The 27,912-nt window shown below is 41.5% G+C and overlaps 1 protein-coding gene across 1 annotated transcript in view; it reads left to right on the plus strand.

Annotated features, from left to right (window-relative positions):
• LOC122935350 (collagen alpha-1(XIX) chain-like) overlaps window positions 1–27,912 on the plus strand; it is a 479,650-nt gene that overhangs the window by 268,705 nt on the left and 183,033 nt on the right. The window contains exon 9 of the mRNA XM_044291115.1: window positions 25,639–25,701. Coding sequence (XP_044147050.1) covers window positions 25,639–25,701 — 63 coding nt within the window. The remainder of the gene's footprint in view (window positions 1–25,638; window positions 25,702–27,912) is intronic.

Raw genomic sequence — 27,912 nt, forward strand, 5'->3', positions numbered from 1 at the left:
GTTCGTCAAAACTTTTCAAATGGAATGTCTTCATTTTTAGTCACTGGGGGACATTTATTATAGCTCTACGCCAGTTTCTGGCATAGAAAACGCACAGATTTTGTCCCAAGTGCTGTTTTCTGACAAACTGCAAATTTGTAGCTTTCTCTGAAACCCTTGCCAACTTCAAAAAGCACGCAGGACATGACCAGGAGGAGGCAGCACATGGGTGGGACCTCTGTGGCCACTCATTTAATAGCATGTGCTCCATTGGTTGGATCTTCCTCCAGCAAGGTTTACTAAGCCTACCTTGTGAAATGCTGGCCAATAGTAAATGACCTCCACTCACTAAAACATTTCTACAGCTCAGAAATGTTTAGTACAGAAACTGATTTCTCTGGAAGCAAAGCTGAGCAAGTTTGTATACACCTTTAGTGATGCACAGGCAGAGGTCACAATAACACCTGTACAAGCATCATAGACGCCTGTTCAGGTCATTTTACTCCCTGCCATTCATCAGCGCAGTGAGCGCTGTGAACGGCACAGGCAGCGCAGCGCTGCTGCTGCGGCCTGAAACAACCAATAACAAGGCTCCTTACAGTAAGAAGCTTTGTTATTGGTCAGTTTGAGCAGGCTGCTGGAGCTTCTGCCACACTGCTCTGAATGGAGGAAGGAGGCGCGCGATCCTCACTGGTGGGGTAAGTGGGAATCTGTGAAATTTAGTGGGTATCTCAGCGCCTTGTTTTTACTTATAGTGATGAGTCTGAAGCGCTCAGCCGAGCGCTGTCTCTCCTCCCTGCTGAACGCGGTACTGAAGACGGCCTCAATAGACGGTCTAAGGGACTGTCTTCACTAGTAGTTCCAAGTATTCCCAATATCAACACTATTTACCTACCCATACTTGACCCACAGAACACTAGAACATGATAACCAAGGTGGGGCCCCAGCGATCATGTACTTGAAGGGGACATGTCTGTTTTAGTAGTGACCTGCATTTCCCATGCAATAACAATTCTGGGGAGTCAAGTCTTGTGACTCTATATTGTACCATACCTCTATTATTCCTACTAGAACTTATGAGCGAATTGCTAGTAGTCTGCAATAAAGGTCCAGCTGAATGTTACCAGTTGACAGCACTGATTGAATAATGTCAGGCTGTGCAGGGACACCCCCATCTAGACCTTCACTGCAAGCTGCCAGCAAGTCATTCATAACTAATAACAAGAATAACAGAGGAATTGTGCATCATAAGGTCATAAGAATAGATGCTTCGGGATTGTTATTACATGGGGGGTTGCAAGTAGTAACCAAAAACAGCGGGCCACACAAGAAAGGCAGTGGGAGATTAGGGAGGTTAACAAGTGGGTCAAGAACTGGTGTAGAAAGGAGGGGTTTGGGTTCCTGGTGAACTGGGTCGACTTCTCTCTCGGCTACAAGCTCTATCATAGGGATGGTCTGTACCTCAATGGGGAAGGGGAAGCTGTATTGGGGGAGAAGATGGCTAGAAGGTTGGAGGAGTGTTTAAACTAGGGACTGGGTGTGAGGGTAATTACATTATAGGATGAGAAGATAGTGCAGATAGAGACCGGGGGAAGGTAGTGGGACTGAGGGAGGAATGGAAGGAGGGACTAGAGCAGTTCAGAAGGAAAGGTGTAGGGTAAAAAATATACATAAAACTCTTAATTGTATGTATACTAAAGTGTATACTGATGTGTTAGGAGGACTATGACATAGTGGGTATAACTGAGACATGGTTGGATGATTACTATGACTGGGCAGTCAATGTACAAGGTTACAGTCTGTTTAGAAAGGATCGTCAAAACCGGAGAGGGGGACGGGTCTGCTTTTATGTAAAGTCCTGTCTAAAGCCCACAGTCTGAGAAGATATAAGTAAGGGACATGAACATGTGGAGTCACTGTGGGTTTAAATACATGGAAGCAAAAATAATAAATACTAATAGGAGTTTATTATGAACCACCTATGATACCAGAGTCCACAGAAAACCTACTACTAAACGAGATAGACGAGGCAGCAAATCATAATGAGGTGGTTATTATAGGAGACTACCCAGATATAGACTGGGAAACTGAAAGCTGTACATCTCATAAAGGAAACAGGTTCTTGGCAATAACCAAAGACAATTACCTTACCGAACTGGTTCAGGACCCGACTAGAGGGACTCCATACTGGACTTAGTATTAACCAATAGACCTGAAAAAAACAACAGATGTGCAGGTCGGGGACACCTGGGAAATAGTGACCATTAAGTAATAACCTTCCAATTGTCCTTCAAATGAGCGTTTCTACAGGGTTGAACCAAACTTCAAAAAAGCTAAATTTAGCCAACTAAAAGAGGCCATAGGCCTAACTAACTGGGACAAAGTCCTCAAAAATAATGATACCACCACAAAATGGTATATTTTTAAAAGCATCCTGAAATCTAATTGTGAGAGGTACATACCTTATAGGAATAAAGGGGTAAGGAACAAGAAGAAACCAATGTGGATAAATAGAACTGTAAAGAAAGCAATATATGACAAAGAGAAAGGATTTAAATCACTAAAACATGACGGTAGCGAGGAAGCACTGAAAAACTATAAGGGAAAAAATAGAATATGTAAAAAACAAATAAAAGCCACCAAACTAGAGACCGAAAGATTAATTGCCAAAGAGAGCAAAACTAGCCCTAAAATGTTTTTTCATTATATAAATGGTAAAAAGTATAAATCTGAAGGTGTCAGCCCCCTACAGAGCAATAAGGGGGAAGTTTCAGAGAGCGACGAGGATAAAGCAAAGCTTTTAAATATTTTTTTTTCTCCACTGTATTCACTGAGGAAAAAAAACTGTCAGATGAAATTCAGAATGTAAAAGTAAATTCCCTATTAAAAGTGACCTGTCTGACCCAGGAAGAAGTACAACAGCGACTTAAAAAGATTAAAATAGACAAATTGCCAGGACCAGATGGCATACTACCCCGTATCCTAAGAGAATTAAGTAAAGTCAAAGCCAGACGCTTATTTCTGATATTTACAGACTCTATACTGACAGGGAGTGTTCCACAGGATTGGCGCATAGCAAATGTGGTGCCAATATTCAAAAAGGGTGCAAAAACAGACCCCTGAAATTATAGGCCGGTAAGTTTAACATCTGTTGTGGGTAAACTGTTTGAAGGTTATCTAAGAGATGCTATCTTGGAGGAGCTCAATGAAAACAAGCAAATAACATCATATCAGCATGGCTTCATGAGGGATTGGTCATGTCAAACTAATTTAATCAGTTTCTATGAGGAGGTAAGTTTTAGACTTGACAGAGGTGAATCAATGGATTTCGTATATCTGGACGTCTCCAAAGCATTTGACACCATACCACATAAAAGGTTAGTATATAAAATGAGAATGCTAGTAATGGGAGAACACATCTGTATGTGGGTAAGTAACTGGCTCAATGATAGAAAACAGAGGGTGGTTATTAATGGTACACACTCAGATTGGGTCACTGTCACTAGTGGAGTACCTCAGGGTTCAGTATTGGGCCCTATTCTCTTCAATATATTTATTAATGATCTTGTAGAAGGCTTGCATAGTAAATTATACATTTTTGCAGATGACACTAAACTGTGTAAAGTAATTAACACTGAAGAGGACAATATACAGCTACAGATGGATCTGGATAGATTGGAGGCTTGGGCAGAGAAGTGGCAGATGAGATTTAACACTGACAAATGTAAGGTTATGCACATGGGAAGGAATAATGCAAATCACCCGTACATACTAAATGGTAAAACACTCGGTAACACTGACATGGAAAAGGACCTAGTAATTTTAATAAACAGCAAACTAAGCTGTAAAAACCAGTGTCAGGCAGCTGCTGCCAAGTCAATAAGATAATGGGTTGCATCAAAAGGGGCATAGATGCCCGTGATGAGAACATAGTCCTACCACGTTACAAATCACTAGTCAGACCACACAGGAGGAGGTGGTGATGGTGAGTACAATAAAAGATATATTACAGGCTATAGCTACTAGAGAGGGGGATACTACCCTGCTACTAGAGAGGGGTCATTGATCCAGGGAGTTATTCTGATTACCTTATTGGAGTCGGGAAGGAATTTTTTCCCCTTTAAGTGGGGAAAATTGGCTGGTACCTCACAGTTTTTTTTTTTTTTTTGCCTTCCTCTGGATCAACTTGCAGGATAACTGGCCAAACTGGATGGACAAATGTATTTTTCAGCCTTTAAACTATACTATGTTACTATGTTAAATCAGGAGAGGTGAGGGGTCCTCTTTAACGACACAGTATAAATATCGATCTTAGGACAAACCCTTTAATCCTCATAAAATCACTGCAACAGTGACCTCAGTGGTGCCGACCCCTCAGTACAGCAGTGACCTCAGTGGTACTGACCTCCTCAGAGCAACAATGACCTCAGTGTTAACGACCCCCTCAGAGCAACAGTTACCTCAGTGGTACCGACCCTCTCAGAGCAAAAGTGACCTCAGTGGTACCAACCCCTCAGCCCAATAGTGACCTCAGTGGTGCCGACCCCTCAGCGCAACAGTGACCTGAGCTAAATTTAAAATTGTCTAAATTAGTACTAGTAATGGTTTCCCTGCATAAATAGCAACCCCTTAATGTTATGTAGGCCTTTGTATTAACTATTTGAATTACTGTAACTTTCGTACTCCTCATCGGCTAAAAATACTCCTCAAAAATGGTAAGAGGAATATTTTTACTCTTCCAGAAAAAATGTAGCGCAACCTCTGTGCACAGGTATTGTCTGCATGTTAGAGCTTATGCACCCAAACGTATTTTCTTTCCCTTCCATTTTTTTTTTGCAGAACCATTCATTTCAATGGGTACGTAAACACATGGAAGTTACTCTGTGCGCATGCATGCATACAGCCAATCCATTCTTTTCTGTGAGAGTTTCGGAGATAGCTGAGCACTGTATTCAGCTATCTCCAGAGTACCCATACAGCCACTCCATTCATTTCGGTGGGGCTCAATGAGTTACAGGGACTACATTTAGATTGGTGTGGTTCCCAGTGGTAGGGCCACCACCTATCTAATAGTTATGCCCTATCCTGTGGAATACCCCTTTAACTAAGGGGCTGTAGACTGGGCCACTGCCTTTTTATGGGGGCCAAGTATAAGTTCTGCACTGGTCTCTATACAGCAGAGACAAAATGTAGAAATACAAAAAGAGGATTACGGTGCAATTTGAACTCCCTGGTCTTAAAAACGGACCAGGAGTCACAAAGTAAGTACCTAGAGTAGAGGTTTTCAGAGGCGCCAGGGGGCGGAAGTCAGTTCTATAGAGAACCGTATATATGTATATATATATATATATATATATATATATGTAGGAGTTATGCTCGTCTGCAACTATGGAACAAGATAGGCAGCTCAAGTGTTTCAGAGGGTCAAGGATTACCCTTGCCCACGTTTAGAGAGATATAGGCGGTGTAGAGAGGACAAAGAAAAAAAAAGCTCTTTACACCCATGGAGAAAAAGTTTGAAACACGTACCAGGCGCCAAATCACTTAGTCATTAGTCGTGATAAGGATACAGATTAGTTCTTATTTGTGTATAAGATATAGGAAAAGACCTTCACCTAGGTCTATTATAAGAGCTCGGAGTTTAGAAAAAACACCTCAGCTCTATAGTGGTGATATTGGAGATCATAAAATAATATTAAAATTAAAATCAAATCCACTCACTTCACAGGGGGGGCAGTCACCAGGATAAGCTCAAGACACCTGGGACTATTTTACCCCCCGGCCAGGATCGCATGTAGAGATGTGAATAATTGAACGCCGCCTACAAACGTGGCTTCTGGTCAATCATTTTATTAATTTAAGACTCAACGCGTTTCGAGGGTCTGAAGCCCTCTTCTTCAGGAGTGTTTTAACAGGTTCTGAGACCAGTCAGGAGCCTGGTACATGTTTCAAACTTTTTCTCCACGGGTGTAAAGGGCTTCTTTTTCTTTGTCCTCTCTACACCGCCTATATTTCTCTATACAGCAGAGAGCCAGGGCTTGGCTCTCCCATGAGAAAAGTGGTCCTGTTCTAACTGCTCCGACCAGTAAGGGTGCTGGTCAGGGTCATATAACCCCTTACATGCCATGGGCAATAGCTCCCATGGCATGTATGTGGTTAAAGAGGGAGCGGACTTCCTCTGTCTTCTATCGGCACCCTACCAATAATATTATGGGGGGCCGATGTCACCGATGTCAGAGCAGGCAGGCTGGGGCCAATAAAAAAATGCCTTTTAAATAGAGAAAATGTCAAAAATAAAATTTCCTCCACATATTTGGTATTGCCATATCTGTAAAAACCTGCACTGCGCAATTATCACATAGGGTAAACTAAGTGAAAAAAAAGGGAATTGCTAATTGCAAATTTTTGCTTATTCATTTACAAAAAAAGGAATAAAAAGTGATCAAAAAGTGTTAAGTGCCCCAAAATGATAACAGTGAAAACTATAAGACGTCCCCAAAAAATCAAGCCCTCACACAACATTGTAGAAAGAAAAATAAGAAACTTATGGGTCTTGGAATGCAGCAATACAAAAAAAGGTTTTTATTGCACAAAAGTATTAAAACATAAAAAAAACTATATGTATTTGGTATCACTGTAATCATACAGACTCATAGGATAAAGTTATTATGTTATTTATGCCAAAAAATGAATGTTGCTAAATTCATTATGTAAAAACTTTGTGGCAGTATTACAGTTATTTCCTATCACCCTTCCAGAAAGAGTTAATAAAAGTTAATTTGTAAGTTATGTCTACCCCAAAATGGCACCATTAAAAACTAAATCTTGTCCAGCAAAAAAACAAGCCCTCATATGACTGCATATATGGAAAAATTTTAATGTTCTAGCTCTTGAAAGATGAAAAAATGAAAAAAAAAAATGACTTGGTCAATAAGCCCAAAAGCAGGGGTTAATAAGCTAATGCTAGCAGGCACAATAAACTGCAATACGGAAGTATTGCAGTGTATTAGATGAACGCTTGAATGGTTAGGATAAATTGCTCCTAGCTGACAGTGCAGGTCTACTACTACCTGGCAGAACATACACAACAGAAACAATACAGTCCATACAATCTGACATGCATAGGTCTGTATTCTCATAGGCTCATAGCATCCTTTCTTCATTCTGGCCGGTATCTATGTTTTGCAGACAGCGGTCGTGTGCATGAGCCCTAACATGAACTCCCTAGATGAAGCTATAAATCAAGGACAAATTTAGACTCCATCCACAACTTTTCCACTTGGTCTGTCACAATATATTTGGTATTGTATTGTCCTGCAGAATAAGGGTATGGCAATACTGTCAGGTTTTCTGATGCATGGGTAGATCATAAAAGGAAAGAAAGTATGAAGGACATATACGACTTTGACTATTTTTTTTAAATCACTCCTGGTTTTGGCTGCCAAAACTACATCAGGAAACCTGACCGTGTGGTGGTACCCTAATATTAACATGTAATTTTTACCGCACTGTGAGAATGGAAAAAACAAAACTAAAACAATGGCAATGGCATTATGGAATTATGTTTTTTTTTCCAGTCCAACAAACATAAACTATATGCGATATAGTTTATGGAACATTGAATGTTACCAATAAATATTTAAAACATATCCTGCAATAAAAAGAACAATCCCTTATATGACTATATCAATGGAAACATAGAAAGGTTATGGCTCCCGGAGAAGAGGATGAAACAACAAAAATGTTGCTGCCAAAACTGGTTGTGTCAGAAAGGGGTTCAACCAGTGAAAACCTAGCCCTAATATTCTCTTTCATATACAGATTATTCTAAATCAGAAGACAATGCCTCTTTAAAGGGGTATTCCCATCTCAGACATTGATGGCATTTCTCTACAATATGCCATCAATATTAGATACTGTATGTGCAGGTGCTGGCTCTGCTATTTTTCTTAGTCCAATATCAGTAAATGGAGAGATGACTGTGCATGCGTGGTTAGTTTCCATTCACATTGAGGGCCCTGTTCTGGAGATAGGAGTAAGACCCAGTGGGACCCAAAACTATCTGACCTTGATGGCGCATCCAAGTGATATGCTATCAATGTCTGAGAGGGGCCAACCCCTTTAACGTAAGTTCTTAATTGTATGTAATAAATGATATACATGGCTTGATAAAACATAATACAAGAAATATATGCCAAAATTGCTTGGATTATGGTAAATATATATTAAATATATTTCAGGGGCTGTAATGACAGCTGCAAAAGTAGTGGGAAAGCAAAAAATGAAAAGTTTCAGAATTTGTTGTAATTCTGCCAAAAGTTTGAATAAAATTTCAGTATTTTAGAAATGATTCAAAAAGAGTTACTGGATGAGAAGAATATGAGAACACAATTTAAAGCATCAACAACACATTCTCTTATGAATATGCAAAGATAACAGAATGTTGACTTAATTTTCCTAAATACTACATATTAATCCTAAAATATTTTTAAAGGATAACTGTCGTATTTTTTATTTTTTTTGGAGTATTGGATTGTGGTGATTAATAATCACCTTGGTGGCCCTATTTCAACTTTTCACTGTGTGTTCAGTTACCCCTTAATTCCACAGTTTTGTTCCCTGTACTGCCTACTTTTACCTGTGATTAAAATAGTGTTGCTAGGCATGGTCCGTCTATGTGCTGAAGGACGGAGGACGCAGAAGCACGCAGCGTGCAAGGTCACTGTAAGTAAATGACTGTAAGTAAATGCCAGGGACTGTAAGTAAATGATTAAAGTCAGGTCCTCCCCAGCAGCTGATAACAGTGCCTGGGCTGTGTGCACTTCTCCCTGTCCCTGTGCTTGGCAGACGCTCCCTCACTCAGCAGAGCTGGAGAATGCAGAGCTGAATCAGCGCACAACAGGGAAGGGAGATCTGCCATCTGCTCAGTGTATAAATGAAAGCAATGTGTGGTAAGAGGACCCCTTTGTGCTGCAGGAGATTAACCCTTTAGGGGGGAGGGCTCTGGTTACTGACACTTTTGGGGGGCTATTGTTACTGGCTAGGGAGGGCAGGCGGGATTAGCCTCAGGGTGAGGGCAGTGGCAGCCATCTTAACTGAATAGTGAAATTGCAGTTTTATGCAGACTGGTTGCTAAGGGCTGAATCTTATTAAATATGGGGTAAGTCAGTCTAATAGTAAGGTCCCTTTCACACGAGCGAGTTTTCCGCGCGGGTGCAATGCGTGACGTGAACGCTTTGCACCCGCACTGAATCCTGACCCATTCATTTCAATGGGTCTGTTTACATGAGCGTTGTTTTTCACGCATCAGTTCTGCGTTGCGTGAAAATTGCAGCATGCTCTATATTCTGCGTTTTTCATGCAGCCCTGGCCCCATAGAAGTGAATAAGGCTGCGTGAAAAACGCATTTTATCCGCAAGCAATTGCGGGTGCGATGCGTTTTTCACTGATGGTTGCTAAGAGATGTTGTTTGTAAACCTTCAGTTTTTTATCACACGCGGGAAAAACGCATCAAAACGCATTGCACCCGCGCGGAAAAAACTGAACAACTGAACGCAATCGCAGACAAAACTGACTGAACTTGCTTGCAAAATAGTGCGAGTTTCACTGAACGCACCCTGAATGCATCCGGACCTAATCTGTCACGCTCGTGTGAAAGAGGCCTAACTGATTCTGGAATATCATGTTATTAGTAACTACATATATGAAAATTTAAATTAGGGTCTAAATGTGACAGTTATCCTTTAACTCCTTAAGGACAGGGCTCATTTTCACCTTAAGGACCAGGCCATTTTTATGCAAATCTGACCAGTGTCACTTTATGTGGTGATAACTTTAAAACACTTTGACTTATCCGGGCCATTCTAATAAATGTTTTTTTGTCACATATTGTACTTCATGACACTGGTAAAATGGAGTCTAAAAAATTCATTTTTATTTATAACAAAATACCAAATTCCCTTACGTCCTCAACAGCAGCACAGATGGGGTTAACTGCCCCTGTGGACTGGTAGGACCGGCGGAATTTTAATGAGCCCAAGAACCAATAAACGATCTTCAGCTCCCTGAAAGGGAGGAGATCACCCCCCAGCCCACCGTGTTTTTTTCTGTCCTCTGGACAGGTGGACTGGCGTGTCGCTCCCTCTTTGGGAGCTGAAGATTGCTTAGGGGTTCTTTTTTCCCTCCTTAAAGCTTAGCTCGCTTTCTATGCATCTCAGTGCCTTTATTTTAGGCCTGATCATGGCGATTTCGGTCTGGGGTACCGTTGGGGAGGGGGGCGTCCCCTCCCCTCTTCTTTTATCATCTGTAGACGGTGCTCCGTTCCTCCGTTACCGCATGTGTGCGGCGCTATGGGCGCCGCCATTTCCCGGAAGTGACGCGCCTTAGGTGCGCTACGTCACTTCCGGTTTTCCGAAGCGATGCGGTGATGTATAAAACTCACCTTTTCTTAAACTGGCTCCCTAGAATGACATCCTGGACTTAGGATTAGTCTGGGGAGACAATTTTTCGTTTAGGTAGAGCCAGTATAGGCTCTGGTTTTTCTGAGTGCTTGCTTTGGCAGCACATATACAAAAAAAAAAAAAAGGGAGTGGTGCTGATCTCGTTTCAGGAACCCGCCCATTGGGCGGGGTTTCCTCCTTTTAAGCGCCCAGAGCCCATCAGTCAGTGCTCTGGTTGCGTTGCTTTCACAAGTTAGCTCCAGAGCTCTCCTGTGCTTTGTGATATTCCTGCAGTATTGCTTTGCTTGGGTTTTGTACTTCCTCTTCTTTCAGCTCTATTTCTTCTAGTGCTGGTGGGCCCCCTTAAGGTCTGGTTTTCTCCACCTCCTGATGTTGTAGGTGTTATGACCTGTTTTGTTTCTTCCATTACAGACTATGGCTTCCCCTAAGGAGGATCAGCGGAAGGCTGGGGCCAAGAGGAAGCATTTGGCATGTTACGAATGTAACACACCCCTAGTTGACAGCTGTCCTTACTCCAGATGTGAGAGTTGTCGCACGGCATCCACGGAACCCACGATGCAGGAGATGTTCCAATGGACCAAGACATACGTGGATGATTCCATCAAGGGAGTAGTTCAGCTACTTAATGAGAGGCTACCAGGTCCCTCTCAGACTCCCATGGAGGTGGTCGCACCGGTCGAAAGACCTACCCCCTGTTCAGTGGGGTCTTCTTCTTCTGAGGAAGAAGAATCTACTTCTTGCTTTTTTCCTCCAGAAAAGACGCAGAAGTTACTCAAGTCCATCAGGTCGGGGGACCAGGATGTTGACATGGGGGAGTCCTCCGATCCCGCCGGTCGGACACAGCGTGTCTTTAGAGCGGATGAGACCCTCCTCTCTGTGATGCGCACAGAGTGGAAGAAGCCTGAGAAGGGTCCAGTGCTTACCAGAAAATTCAGACTCATGTACCCGATGGCTAAACCCTTGGTGGAATCGTGGGGTTCCGTTCCCAAGGTGGACATGGCTATAGCCAAGTTGTCCCGGCGCACTCTAGTCCCTGCAGACGATGGGTCTAGCCTGCAGGACCCCCTAGACCGGAGGGCAGAGTGCACCCTTAGGAGGGGTTACGCGGCGGCCGCCGCCTCCGCATCTACTTCCATTGCGGCCACTGAGGTAGCCACCTATCTACGCTCTAGGCTTAATCAAATCCAGACGGATGTGGACCAGAGCGTATCAAGAGACGACATCCTGGCAGCCTTCAAGTCAGCCAACCTGGCTATGGACTTTTTAGTTGATTCCTCCCAGATGCAGCTAAAGCTGGCCGCCAAAACTATGGCCCTAGTTTCAGCTGCCCGCAGACCACTCTGGCTGAAACCGTGGATTGCGGATAACGCATCCAAGTTTAACCTTTGTGGGCTCCCCTTCGAACCAGATAGGTTATTCGGGTCCGAATTGGACAAAATAATGGAGGGGCTCTCCGATAAAAAAGGGAAGAGCCTCCCCCAGCAGCCCTTTCGGGGACGCCCCAGACAGGAAAAGAAGGGCGGAGGTCGTTCTGGGCAGCAGTCTAGGCGCAGAGATTGGGGGGGGCCATCTCGTAAATATCCGAGACGCCCCCGCAAACCCACCAGGGAGGCAAAACCCTCCTGACTATGGGCCTCCTCGAGGCTCTTGGATAAGCCCTGCTGCCCCTGCAGTGTCTCCTCTAGATTTTTCCCGTACCCCTCCCCCAGATTCCCGTGGGGGGCCGTCTTACCCATTTCAAAGACTCTTGGAGCCGGTTGATTGCAGACCCCTGGGTCCAGGACATAGTTTCCGCCGGGTACCGGGTAGATCTTATCTCTCTCCCCCCAGAGAGATTCATCGCCACACGAAGCTTCGGGTCTGCCAAACAGGTGGTCCTAGAATCTTACATTCAGGACTATATTTCCAAGGGAGCCCTGGAGGAGGTACCGGCAGGGGAGAGGGGCCTAGGGATTTATTCACCAGTATTCCTGGTTCCCAAGAAGACAGGAGATCTCCGGATGATCATCGATTTGAGATTCCTCAATCGATTTATAAGGAAAACAAGGTTTCGCATGGAAACCATAAGGTCAGTCAGCCATATCCTCAATTCTGGGGACGTCATGGCTACTCTGGACCTCAAGGATGCGTACCTTCACATTCCGATCCATTCCGCTTCCCGGAGGAAACTCCTCAGGATCGCGGTCCAGATCTCAGGGGTTTGCAGGCACTTTCAGTTCGCCGTGCTTCCCTTCGGAATCTCTTCTGCCCCCCTCATCTTCACCAAGGTGGTGGTTTCGGTGGTGGCAGCTTTGAGACTCCAAGGACTGACTATTATTCCTTATCTGGACGATTGGCTTTTCATAGCCTCTTCAGTTCCGATCCTTACCCACCATCTTCAGGTCGCAGTCTCCTTTCTCTTCCGCCTAGGCTGGATTATCAACTGGCAGAAGTCGAATGTGAGCCCATCGACTTCAATCCATTACTTAGGATTCGTGGTCGACTCTGTGGAGATGTCCCTCCGGTTGACTCCAGAAAGGAGAGCGCGGATTCAGGACCTGGCAAAGGTCCTTTATGTCCCTCGTCGAGTCTCTATCCGGACTCTCATGAAGATGCTGGGGCTCATGTCAGCGGCTGCGGATGCGGTCCCTTGGGCGTTATGGCACCTCCGTCCTCTTCAGTCGGAGGTCTTACACCTATGGAACGGCAGCCCTGCGGGGCTAGATTCCCTGTGCTCCCTGTCCGGTCAAACCCGAAATTCCCTCAGATGGTGGTTTCAGCTACCAGCAGGGAAGTCTATGACCCAACCAGCTTGGGTCATATTGACTACAGACGCGTCCCTTGTAGGCTGGGGCGCTCACCTGGACGGATCCCCAATTCAGGGATCTTGGTCTCCTCTGGAGCGGCATCTTTCCTCCAATCTTCGCGAGATGCGAGCTATCCGGCTAGCCCTCCTTCACTTTGCGCCTCAGATCCGGGGCAAAGCAGTGAAAGTCCAGTCAGACAATATGACTGCTGTCCTCTATATAAACAAACAGGGAGGCACAAGATCATTGCCCCTTCTGTCAGAGATCGGGGTAATTCTTCGGTGGGCAGAGCTGAACCTTTCCCATCTATCTGCCGTTCATATTCGAGGCTCCCTCAATATGATAGCGGACCGCTTAAGTCGAGGATTACCGACCATGGAGTGGTCTCTGCATCCGGAGATCTTCAGGCAGCTAGTTCACAGATGGGGTATGCCAGAAGTGGATCTCATGGCAACCAGGTTCAACGCCAAGGTGATGAGGTTCTGTTCCCTCTACAGGGAAGACAACCCCCTGGCGATAGATGCTCTGTCAATACCGTGGAGGTTCAGGCTGGCTTACATCTTCCCTCCCTTTTCCATGATACCGAGGGTATTGATGAAAATCCGTCAGGATCAGGCCTCGGTAATAGCCATCATACCGTTTTGGCCCAGAAGATCCTGGTTTACCCAGCTCATTCAGATGAGTCGGGGACAATACTGGAGACTCCCCCCGGAGCAGACCCTGGTGTCGTGGGACACTCACCTCTGCCCAGATCTGCACAGGTTCAACCTGACAGCCTGGAGGTTGATCAGTCCCTTCCCAACATAGAAGGGCTTTCCGAGTCGGTCCTGAGAACTTTGTCGCATTCCCGAGCAGAGTCTACAAAGAAGGCCTACTCCAGGATCATGAGAATCTTCGAGGCATGGTGTGATTCCAGACAGGTGGCGTCTGCAGATCCGCCCCTTCCTGCGATACTTCAATTTCTTCAGGATGGATTAGATAGAGGCCTATCTCCAGCTACCTTGAAGGTACAGGTTTATGCCATCTCGGCCTGTCTCAACAGGCCACATTCTCGGGACCCACTCATCAAACGCTTCCTGAAGGGAGCTGAAAGACTAAAGCCTACTATACTGAAACCTATCCCCCAGTGGGATCTTTCAGTAGTGCTCAGGGGGCTAGCATCTCCCCCCTTCGAGCCCTTGGAGGAGGTAAATTTTAAATTTCTGACTTTAAAGATGGTCTTTCTTCTGGCTATAGCTTCAGCCAAAAAAGTTTCTGAATTGCAGGCTTTTTCCGCAAATCACCCGTACATTATTTTTCTACAGGATAGAGTACTCCTGAAGTTTTTACCTTACTTCAGGCCTAAGGTGCCTACTTTCCAGAACATCAATCAGGTAATATCTTTACCAGTTTTGTTTACAGCCTCCTCCTCTGATACTCCAGCTAGAGACCCGCTGGATATTTCAAGATGCCTCCAGATCTATGTGGATAGATCTAGTGAGTTCAGGAAAGATGAGAATCTTCTTATCCTGTTTGCCGGTAAGTCTAAAGGCCGTAAAGCGTCTAAAGCCACCATTAGTCGCTGGATCAAGGAGGCCATTTTGGAAGCTTTCGTCTCCCAATCCTTAGATCCTCCCGAGTTTGTGAGGGCCCATTCTACTAGGGCGGTCTCCACCTCGGTTGCGGAGAGAAGACTCCTCCCCTTAGAGTTGATCTGTAAGGCGGCCTCCTGGAGCTCTGAGTCAACCTTCATCTCCCATTATAGGATAGATGCTAGGATGGCAGAGTTTTCGGCTTTTGGGCAGACTGTTCTTAGTTCTGCCAGGCATGAGGACCCTCCCTAGGGGATTCTTCTTGCTATCTCCCCATCTGTGCTGCTGTTGAGGACGTAAGGGAATCGTTAATTTCTAACGATAATTTGTTTTCCCTTAGTCCTAACAGCAGCACACAAATATCCCACCCTAAATACATTATGCTTGTTAAAAACACGGTGGGCTGGGGGGTGATCTCCTCCCTTTCAGGGAGCTGAAGATCGTTTATTGGTTCTTGGGCTCATTAAAATTCCGCCGGTCCTACCAGTCCACAGGGGCAGTTAACCCCATCTGTGCTGCTGTTAGGACTAAGGGAAAACAAATTATCGTTAGAAATTAACGATTTTGAAAAATTTTGAAAAATTAGCAAATTTCCGAGTTTCAATTTCTCTACTTCTATAATACATAGTAATACCTACAAAAATAGTTATTCCTTTGCATTACCCATATGTTTACTTCATGTTTGGATCATTTTGGGAATGACATTTTATTTTTCGGGGATGTTACAAGGCTTAGAGGTTTAGAAGCAAATCTAGAAATTTTTCTGAAATTTTCAAAAACCCACTTTTGAAGGAACGGTTCAGGTCTGAAGTCACTTTGTGAGGTTTATATAATAGAAACCACCCAAAAATGACACCCCTCAAGGTATTCAAAACTGATTTTACAAACTTTGTTAACCCTTTAGGTGTTCCACAAGAATTAATGGAAAATAGAGATGCAATTTCAAAATTTCACTTTTTTAGCAGATTTTCTAAAAAAAAATTTTTCAGTTACAAAGCAAGGGTTAACAGCCAAATAAAACTCAATATTTATGGCTGTGATTCTATAGTTTACAGAAACACCCCATATGTGGTTGTAAACCGCTGTACGGGCACACGGCAGGGCGCAGAAGGAAAGTAATGCCATATGGTTTTTGGAAGGCAGATTTTGCTGGACTGGTTTTTTGACACCATGTCCCATTTGAAGTCCCCCTGATGCACCCCTAGTGTAGAAACTCCAAAAAGTGACCCCATTTTAGAAACTAAGGTATAGGGTGGCAGTTTTGTTGGTACTATTTTAGGGTACATATGATTTTTGGCACCGTTTTTATTTTTTGTTATTTACAAAATTCATCTGACAGGTTAGATCATGTGGTATTTTTATAGACCAAGTTGTCACTGACATTGCTTTTGCGGGATGAGATAAATGTTTGATTGTCACTATTTTGGGGTGCGTATGACTTTTTGTGATGTAAGGTCACAAAAAATGGTGTATTTAGCACAGTTTTTTTATATTTTTTACGGTGTTCATCTGAGGGGTTAGGTCATGTGATATTTTTATAAAGCCGGTCGATACGGACGCGGCAAAACCTAATATGTATTCTTTTTTTTACACTGTTTTTATTTTTTTGCAGTATTCGCCTGAGGGGTTAGATCATGTGATGTTTTTATAGAGCAAGTTATTACAGATGTAGCGATACCTAATATGTATACTTTTTTATTTATGTAAGTTTTACACAATGATTTCATTTTTTAAGCAAAGAAAATCATGTTTTAGTGTTTCAAAAGTCTGAGACCCATAGTTTTTATCAGTTTTTGGGAGATTATTTTAGGTAGGGTCTCATTGTTTGCAGAATGAGATGACTGTTTAATTGGCACAATTTTAGGGTGCATATGACTTTTTGATCACTTGCTATTACACTTTTTGTGATGTAAAGTGACAAAAAATGGTTTATTTAGCACAGTTTTTATTTTTTATTTTTTACGGTGTTCATCTGAGGGGTTAGATCATGTGATATTTTTATAGAGCCGGTCGATACGGACGATGTATACTTTTTTTATTTATGTTAGTTTTACACAATAACAACTTTTTTATAAAATAATAATGATGTTTTAGTGTCTCTATATTCTGAGCCATATATTTTTTTTTTTTTGGGAGAATGTCTTAGGTAGGGGCTTATTTTTGCGGGATGAGGTGACGGTTAGATTGGTACTATTTTGGTGGGCATACACCTTTTTGATCGCTTGTTGTTGTACTTTTTGTGAGGTAAGGTGACAAAAAAATTATTTATTTAGCATTTTTTTTTTTTTGTTCATCTGAGGAGTTAGGTCATGTGATTTGTTTATAGAGCCGGTCGATACGGACACGGCGATACCAAATATGTCTACTTTTCCCCTATTTTTTACCAATTGTTTTTTACTTTATTTGGGAAAAGCAACGTTTTTGTTTATTTTTACTTGAAACTTTATTTTTCAACTGTTTTTTTCACTTTATTTTTTTTCCCAATTTTGGACTTCAACTTTTGGGGGTCTAGTTCTTTACAATGCATTCCAATACTTCTGTATTGGAATGCATTGGCTGTATGAGTAATACAGTGAGTATTACTCATACAGTTTCCGGCCTGTGAGATCCAGGGGGCTGGATCTCACAGGCTCATCACAGGAAGGCAGCGCCAATGCCTCAGGAAGGCATCGCGCTGCCTTCCATGCCATCGGGTCCCCCCTACAGCCCCACGGGGACCCGATGGCACCGCCGCCAGCTGCCACCGCAACATTGAAAAGCCACAAACCGCAGATCGCGATCCCATGCCCCCCCCCCTCGCATTGACCCAAGGTGCCTGCTCGATGATTTGAACAGGCACCTTGTTCTGATCCCTGTCCGCCGGGTGGCGGTGATCGGAAATGCACATGACGTACCGGTACGTCATGTGTCCTTAAGTACCGGGACAAAATGCCGTACCTGTATGTCATGTGTCTGGAAGAGATTAACGTGTTTTATAAATGTTTTAAATATTAATGAAAATAATAATAGTAACATAGTTAAGTAACAGTTTATAAGGCTGAAAAAAGACATCTGTCCATCTAGTTCGGTCTGTTATCCTGCAAGTTAAGGCAGAGAGTTCCATAGTCTCACTGCTCTTACCATAAAGAATCCTCTTCTATACAAACCTTCTTTCCTTTAGACGCAGAGGATGTCCCCTTGTCTCAGACACAGACCTGGGTATAAATAGATGATAGGAGAGATCTGTGTACTGACCCCTGATATATTTATACACAGTTATTAGATATCCCCTCAGTCTTCTTTATTCTAAAGTGAATAACACTAATTTTGGTAATCTTTCGGAGTACTGTAGTCCACCCATTCCAGTTATTATTTTAGTTGCCCTCCTCTGAACCCTCTCCAGCTCTGTTATGTCTGCCTTGTTCACAGGAGCCCAGAACTGTACACAGTACTCCATGTGTGGTCTGACTAGTGATTTGATAGGACTATGTTCTCATCATGGGCATCTATGCCCCTTTTGATGCAACCCATTATCTTATTGGCCTTGGCAGAAGTTACCTGACACAGTTTTCTACAGCTTAGTTTGCTGTTCACTAAACTTCCTAGGTCCTTTTCCATGTCAGCGTTACCCAGTGTTTTACCATTTAGTATGTATGGGTGACTTGCATTATTCCTTCCCATGTGCATAACCTTACATTTGTCAGTGTTAAACCTCATCTGCCACTTCTATGCCCAAGCCTCCAATCTATCCAAATCCCTCTGGAGCAGTATACTGTCTTCTTCCGTGTCAATTACTTTACACAGTTGAGTGTCATCTGCAAAAATTGATCTTTTACTGTACAAGCCTTCTACAAGAGCATTAATAAATATATTAAAGAGAATAGGGCCCAATACTGACCCCTGAGGTACTCCACTAGTGACAGTGACCCAATCTGAGTGTGTACCGTTAATAACCACCCTCTGTTTTCTATTACTGAGCCGGTTACTTACCCACATACAGACATTTTCTCCCAGTCCAAGTATTCTCATTTTATATACTAACCTTTCATGTGGTACAGTGTCAAATGCTTTGGAGAAGTCCAGATATATTGCATCCATTGATTCACTGCTTTCAAGTCTAGAACTTACTGTACCTCCTCATAGAAACTGATTAAATTAGTTTGACATGACCGATCCCTCATGAAGCTATGCTGATATGGCGTTATTTGCTTATTTTCATTGAGGTACTTCAAGATAGCATCTCTTATGAAACCTTCAAACTGTTTACCCACGACCTATAGTTTCCGGGCTCTGTTTCTGGACCCTTTTTGAATATTGGCACCACATTAGGTATGCACCAAGCCTGGTACACTCCCTGTCAGTATAGAGTACTTAAATATCAAAAATAAGGGTCTGGCTATGACATTGCTTAATTCTCTTAGGATATGAAGGTGTATGCCATCTGTTCCAAGCGATTTTTCTATTTTAATCTTTTTAAGACACTGCTGTACTTCTTCCTGGGTCAGACAGGGCACTTTTAATGGGGAATTTACTTTTACACCATTCTGCATTTCATCTGATAGTTTATATTTCTCAGTGAATACAGTGGGGAAAAAAATATTAAATAGCTTTGCTTTCTCCTCATCGCTCTCTGCAACTCCCCCTCATTACTCTGTAGAGGGCCAACACCTTCAGATTTATATTTTTTACCATTTGTATAATTGCAGAACATTTTAGGGTTAGTTTTGTTCTCTTTAGCAATTAATCTCTCGGTCTCTAGTTTTCCTGCTTTAATTTCTTTTTTACATATTCTATTTATTATTATTATTATTATATAACATAATAATATAAAATAACCTTATTAACATACATTGCAAAGTAAAAACTAAGCAGCACCATAACATTATAGAGTAAATATATATATATATATATATAAATGAAAAAATTGGACTGCACTCCAGGCGTATCTTCAAACAATGTGTGTTTATTCACCCATATGTGGCATAGCGACGTTTCGGCTCCAACTGAGCCTTTCTCAAGGCTTGAGAAAGGCTCAGTTGGAGCCGAAACGTCGCTATGCCACATATGGGTGAATAAACACACATTGTTTGAAGATACGCCTGGAGTGCAGTCCAATTTTTTCATTTGTACGATCGGGTAAGCACCTGCTGCCATACTTGGACTTTGCACCCACCTTGTACATTAGGTGGTGCCGCCTGTGGTTTTTCTTTTTCTATATATATATATATATATATATATATACAGTACAGGCCAAAAGTTTGGACACACCTTCTCATATAAAGAGTTTTCTTTATTTTCATGACTATGAAAATTGTAGATTCACACTGAAGGCATCAAAACTATGAATTAACACATGTGGAATTATTTACTTATCAAAAAAGTATGAAACAACTGAAAATATGTCATATTCTAGGTTCTTCAAAGTAGCCACCTTTTGCTTTGATTACTGCTTTGCACACTCTTGGCATTCTCTTGATGAGGTTCAAGAGGTAGTCACCTGAAATGGTCTTCCAACAGTCTTGAAGGAGTTCCCAGAGATGCTTAGCACTTGTTGGCCCTTTTGCCTTCACTCTGCGGTCCAGCTCACCCCAAAACATCTCAATTGGGTTCAGGTCAGGTGACTGTGGAGGCCAGGTCATCTGGCGCAGCACCCCATCACTCTCCTTCAAGGTCAAATAGCCCTTACACAGCCTGGAGGTGTGTTTGGGGTCAATGTCCTGTTAAAAAATAAATGATGGTCAAACTAAACACAAACCGAATGGAATAGCATGCCGCTGCAAGATGCTGTGGTAGCCATGCTGGTTCAGTATGCCTTCAATTTTGAATAAATCCCCAACAGTGTCACCAGCAAAGCACCCCCACACCATCACACCTCCTCCTCCATGTTTCATGGTGGGAACCAGGCATGTAGAGTCCATCCGTTCACCTTTTCTGTGTCGCACAAAGACACGGTGGTTGGAACCAAAGATCTCAATTTTGGACTCATCAGACCAAAGCACAGATTTCAACTGGTCTAATGTACATTCCTTGTGTTCTTTAGCCCAAACAAGTCTCTTCTGCTTGTTGCCTGTCCTTAGTAGTGGTTTCCTAGCAGATATTCTACCATGAAGGCCTGATTCACACAGTCTCCTCTTAACAGTTGTTCTAGAGATGTGTCTGCTGCTAGAACTCTGTGTGGCATTGACCTGGTCTCTAATCTGAGCTGTTGTTAATCTGCAATTTCTGAGGCTGGTGACTCGGATGAACCTATCCTCCGCAGCAGAGGTGACTCTTGGTCTTCCTTTCCTGTGAGCCAGCTGCTAGAACTCTGTGTGGCATTGACCTGGTCTCTAATCTGAGCTGCTGTTAACCTGCAATTTCTGAGGCTGGTGACTCAGATGAACTTATCCTCCGCAGCAGAGGTGACTCTTGGTCTTCCTTTCCTGTGAGCCAGTTTCTTTGTAGCATGTGAGCCAGTTTCTTTGTAGCGCTTGATGGTTTTTGTGACTGCACTTCGGGACACTTTCAAAGTTTTCCCAATTTTTCGGACTGACTGACCTTAATTTCTTAAAGTAATGATGGACACTCGTTTTTCTTTACTTAGCTGCTTTTTTCTTGCCATAATACAAATTCTAACAGTCTATTCAGTAGGACTATCAGCTGTGTATCCACCTGACTTCTCCACAATGCAACTGATGGTCCCAACCCCATTTATAATGCAAGAAATCCCACTTATTAAACCTGACAGGGCACACCTGTGAAGTGAAAACCATTTCAGATGACTACCTCTTGAAGCTCATCAAGAGAATGCCAAGAGTGTGTAAAGCAGTAATCAAATCAAAAGGTGGCTACTTTGAAGAACCTAGAATATGACATATTTTGTTTCACACTTTTTTGTTATGTTTATAATTCCACATGGGTTAATTCATAGTTTTGATGCCTTCAGTGTGAATCTACAATTTTCATAGTCATGAAAATAAAGAAAACTCTTTGAATGAGAAGGTGTGTCCAAACTTTTGGTCTGTACTATATATATATATATATATATATATATATATATATTATAATAACAAATTCATACAATAAAATACAAACAGATAATGCAGATAATGTACTCTGTCACATTTAAACCTTGGATCCAAGCGCAGTAAGGCAGCAACACTGAACCACCGTGCTATAGGTGTCTTAACAGAATGCTTGAGATCTCCTGGGGCCAGCTGACATACAGAATATTAGCTCTGACATTCAATATAGGATTCAGACTTTCCTAACACTTTTCATTGATTACAACAGAACCTGGCAGACAGCCAGACCGGACGAGTTACTTTTTAGGAGTGCAGAATCTGTATGCAGGCAGTTGCAGTGCTTGTTTGCAAATACATGTTAATCAGACTTTAATTATCATTTGCATTTTAACAGATGAAAATGTTATCAGCCCACACAAACGTATTGCAGAAATCTATTGTTCATCATAGCTAAGGTTTAACTTTTTCTAAATTGATAATTTACTATGGCGTGTTGGCTCATACGCTGAATATCTTTTTTTACTGTATGGGAAATTGTAGCCTGCTGTAATTTCCTACACAGCCACTAAATAGTGTGTTGTCTGAGTTATTTAAAAACATGGTTTAAAAAAATGGAATATATTTTCACCAATTAAACGTCCACTTTCTCCAGTGCTACCGCTCCAGTCCTGTTCATGGGATTTGTTTACTCGACTGCAGTGGTGATGTCACCAGTTTAGTCAATCACTAGCCTTACTGGTATATGGCACAAGCCAGTGATTTTCTGCAGTAGTCATTTAGATTATATGGTTATATATAGTGTTGAGCGAATCGAACTCCAAGAAGTGGAATTCAATTCGAATTTTGGGGGAAGATTTTATTCGCTGCAAAGCTGAATTTCCTTGTGCTTTGTGGTAACAAATCTATTTTACCTGAATGGTGGTAAAAATAAATAAAATCAGTCCCAGTCCAGTAATGTGTACAAAAGCTAATTTGTTTTGTAAAATTAGGCAAAGCAGCCAAATTGAATTTTCCAATTATTCGCTCATCACTAGTTATATCTCTGCTGAAGTCATGCAAACACAGAATCGAGTTGAGGACTGCAGTGGTGGTGCTGGAATGGGTAGAGTGTTGATGGTTGAGTATAGCTTCTTTTTTTAATTTTATCTCAATTAAGGTCCTAGAGATCCTTTTTAAATAACTTGGACGACCCCTTTAAAGAAGACCTGTCACCTCAAAATGTATTGTAATCTGCATACAACATGTTATAAAGCAGGTTTTCTGGGATTTTTTTTGTATATTTTCTATACTTAAAGGGAGTCTGTCACCACTATATGACCATATACAGCACTTACATGGCGCTGTAGCACACCTGTACATGATTCTAATGGTACCTTTGTTATATTCTTTAGACATCCAGAAGCATCCCTAGGTCCGGCCAAGATCCCACGTCTGCACACTGCTTTTCCGGGTCGGGGCATGCACACCGCAGTGCCCATTTATGGGTATGGCATCAATTCAACTAGTGCGCCAGCCGGCTAAGCAGTGCGCAGGCGCGGGATCTCTGCCGGACCTAGGGATGATACAAGGGAATAGGAGGGCGGGCAAAGGAAGAGGCTGGGAGAAGTAACGGTTAAAAAGGCAGGGCAGCCTGGGCACTTACACACTGAACACCGCCCCTGGGCACTTGCGAGTACTCATTTGCATATGAAATATCCTGCTTCTGGATGTCTAAAGAATATAACAAAGGTACCATTAGAATCATGTATAGGTGTGCTACTGCGCCATGTAAGCGCTGTATATGGTCATATAGTGGTGACAGACTCCCTTTAAGACTACCCCTGTGTACAGCTATTAGTGACTGACATCTATGTGTACACACTTACACATAGAATGCTATCAATCACTGATAACACCTCCCCTGTGTACAACTATCAGTGACTGACAGCTATCTATGTATACACACACAGAGAATGCTATCAATCGCTGATCACACCTCCACCATGTACAACTATCAGTGACTGATAGCTAGCTATGTGTACACACTTACACAGAGAATGCAATCTATCCCTGATAACACCATTCCTGTTAACAGCTAACGTCAGAAAAGACTGGGATTTAAATTATACCAAAACTTTCAAGTAAACTTTATAAAAACTATTCTAAATGTGATAAGAAGAATGTTTGTAATATTCTTTAATTCATTTATTTTTACTTTTCCTTGTGAAATAGGTAACAAAATGTGTCACAAGTGTGTCAAAATTTGGTACAACGGTTTTCATCCTAATTTGTCATAATGATTCACTGCCTGCATTAGACGGTTAAAAATAAAAATAATAACACCTTTATTTATCTGTTATTAAAAAGCATCAACAAAGACATCCCATGAAAGGGAGCAAAACAGGCAAAAAAAAATTGAGGGGTAAAGCTTCTTCCAGAAATGGGTGCATATGTATGGTCGCACCACTATAACTTGTTGGTCAGAAATATGTATCTACTGGGGGCCAGCTAAGGAATAGTGTACCTCTAATACATTGACTCCAATGGTCTTGGGTCCAATGACCTAGCTAGGCAGGTTGGGGATTGTGACACCAGCACATTAAGATTAGCGGTGATATTAAGGCACCACAGTACTTCTGCAACAATCCTATTCAGGCAGCTCACACTGCCTGGAGGGAGGAATAGTTTGCAGAGTACACTGAGTGAGCGCTTGTTCTGTTAAGGCAAGCTGAGTGATCGGGAACTATAGCATCAATATCTGCTATTAGTTCATGTTGTCACTGGCAATACACAAAGAGGCAATACACTAAAAGCCCAGGGACCTTCTGGACAAACGGTGTAGTGTATCCTGCATTTGAGCTGACAAATAATTATCAGCAGGACACTACCCTTGGTTTTTGTGCATTTTCTTGTGTGTGGGAAGGGTTATGTATCTAGCTGTCATTAGACCCAAGACCATTGCAGTCAATGTATTAGAGGTACGCTATTCCATAGCTGGCCCCCAGAAGATACGTTTTTCTGACCAACAAGTGATAGTGGTGCGACCATACATATGCACCCATTGCTGGCAGAAGCTTTACCCCTCCATTTCTTTTGCCTGTTTTGCTCCCTTTCATGGGATATCTTTGTTGATGCTTTTTAATAACAGATAAGTAAAGGTGTTATTATTTTTATCTTTAACCGTCTAATGCAGGCAGTGAATCCTTGTGAAATAGGTGCCTAAACCATGGCATAGTGAATGCGTGATATGCTATGCAGAGCTTTCAGTGAGCTGAGCTGGTACAGGCAGGAGAAGTGATGTGTGCTCCTGCCTGTACATTTCTCAATGTGGCCCCAGTGGAATCTGTACACCAGTATACTGCTAACATGTGAACTGCAGGTGTCTATTTAGCAAGGAAAAGAACAAAATAAAAAAGTATATTGCAAAAAAAAAAAAAATTTTCATCACAATTAGAATAGGTTTTAATAAAGGTAATTTGAATGGTTAGATACAGTGTAAATATATAAAATACACATTTTGCTAAGTCTTTTCCTAGAAAACTATATAACAATCTGCTCAGCTCCTCCTGCTCTATAACCTGCTGTCTGCAGATTGCACTGAATGTTGTGGTAACAGGGTCTCTTTAGTATTTAACATGGCATAAATGCACTCATTCTCTTAATCCTTTATAAGCCCATTTTAGGACTAAAAGCTGTAGACACATTTGGCATGGAAAAACTATTGAAATTTTTTTTTTTGCGGATACCTGAAGTTAAAAAGTTGCACTTGCAGTTTCGGGCTGCAATCAATGTTCTAGGCTCCCTGTTGAGTTTGTTAGAATGCTCATTAAAGTTCTGCATTAATAATTTTATTTTTTTGTATTATTCATTTTTCAATTAGGGAGAAGCAGGTTTACCAGGACCCACAGGTTTGCCTGGGCAAAAGGGTGACCAAGGTGTTCAGGTAAGCTGCTTAAAGTCACATCCAAGCTATTAATTTTATTATATAGATACTGTATATATTTATTCAAAAGAATAATCTGTATGGTGAAAGGTACTGAACACTATTATCAAAGTTATTGTTCTATAGGTATCAATGTCTAACTAGGAAAATAAACACAAATGTAATTTTATTTTATATCTTTTTATTCAAAACCAGATTGTGTTGCTGAAATGTATTTATTGTTATTCATTTATTATTTGTATGATGCATATATTATATGCCTTTAACCGATATGCCTTTGGATAGCATTATATTCTTTTGTGTACAGTTAACTGTATAACATTTTTCTGGGCTTCCACAACGCACTGCTGTTTGATAACAAGCAACCAGCATAACTGTTTATTTAGTTTATGGGAGTATTCCAGTTACTTCAGTAAGGTTTAATTTTATCCCTTTCAAAAAGTTATAAAATATATCAATATAATGTTTCTATAGATTTTCTATGGAATTTCTAAAAAAAAATCTCTACCTATATTCTAATTTGCCCTGTATAATTGACAGTGGAGAATTCTCGGATTTGTAGCAGGTAGACAGCTTAGTTCATAAAGCTGGTGTAACAACAAATCCCACTAACTAACCAAAGCCCTGCACGGGCTGGATATCAATGTAAAATGTTGGATTGGGGAGCTAAAATCAACATGGCTTTGCTTAAAGTAGACAAGCATATGGTGGAAAAGGGTTATTGAAAATGTATTTTGCCACTGGATTGCCCCTTCAAGACATCATGCAGAATTATTTATTTCAGGTCTAATAGAATAATCAAGGGCCATATTGTCCCCTTATGTGTCTCTGACCTTATATGGAGGAAGAAAGACATATATTTTTTTCTCAATCTTCATGTTGATTACTCCATAATATAGATTTTTTTATTTTATTATTATTTTAAAACTAATTGATTAGCAACTTCTTTCCAGCAGATGTAGAGCTGATTTTGTGGTGCTTTACCAGCAATTTCCAGCAATTTGAAAATAGCACAGATTTGCTAAACCTATAGATCAGGGATGCCCAACCTGTGGCCCTCCAGCAAAACTACAATTCCCAGCATGCCCTGGCAGCCTACAGCAGGACATGGTAGGAATTGTAGTTTCACAAGAAATGAGGGCCATAGGTTGAGCATCCCTGCTATAGATGATAAAAAAGACTGCCTGTCTAGACCTACACCGCATTTATTGCAGTGCCTCATGCTCTATGCCATTTATTGACTGGCTTTCTTCAAGGAATTGAAGGGCATTTTAGTACAAAATGGTACATATTAGGCTATGCCCCTTTCTTAAGGTGGTAAAAAGTGAAACAAGTTTCCTAGACAAATTAAGCAAAAATTGTGAAAATGTGCGCTACTTTTTAGACAGATTCTAGACATAGACATATTAGTAACTCTGGGCCATAGTTTATTAATAGATGTTAACTAATTAGTGACTAATAACTTAAACTTTTACAAAGGATTATAACAGGATATAAAGCTCATACACTACAGAATATGTTATGTCTGAAACACATTTATGTTGCTTTTAGTAAAATAGTCTGTTTGAATCTTAAATATTGAGTTACTTCGGAAATATTACAGTTTTTTGGGCTCGAAGTTTGATCTCAGATGTTTATCTAGTTCCAATATTGCCTGCTCTATCCAAGTACTGATTCTGTAAAGTATGTGGAGTCCATCATGACTTCTGTGTTATCTATTACGGCATAGTATCTAGAGAATGATTACCATCCAATTCATTGTGATAAATTCACTCTACTTATGCTAAGCTTTGCCCGCTGTCTATTAGTACTCTTTAAATGCTAAGTGAGTGAGTTAATTTTCTACTGTCAGCTGACATTCATTTGCAAATGAAAAGATGTCAAAGGATAATGCCTTTGATCAAAGATCAAGTGGATGTTTAAAATATTTAGCAGTAACACTAAAATGTTGCTTGGTAGCTGTTTTGATGTATAGTTAGCTGTTATTTACCCTGGGGCCTAGATTAACAATGAATTTCCATTATGCCAGTAGCAGCATAGTGACATATGACTAATATATATATATATATATATATATATATATATATATATATAGCTAATAAATGGCAAATAACTGTATTAGTAAACATATAAATATTATTGGGTCAACTCAGTGAAGAAGAAACTGGTCAAAAGGAAAATTTAAGTAGTTTCTGGCTTTTAATTTAATTT

This window comes from Bufo gargarizans, chromosome 4 (assembly GCF_014858855.1).
Source record: "Bufo gargarizans isolate SCDJY-AF-19 chromosome 4, ASM1485885v1, whole genome shotgun sequence".
Lineage (NCBI taxonomy): Eukaryota > Metazoa > Chordata > Amphibia > Anura > Bufonidae > Bufo > Bufo gargarizans.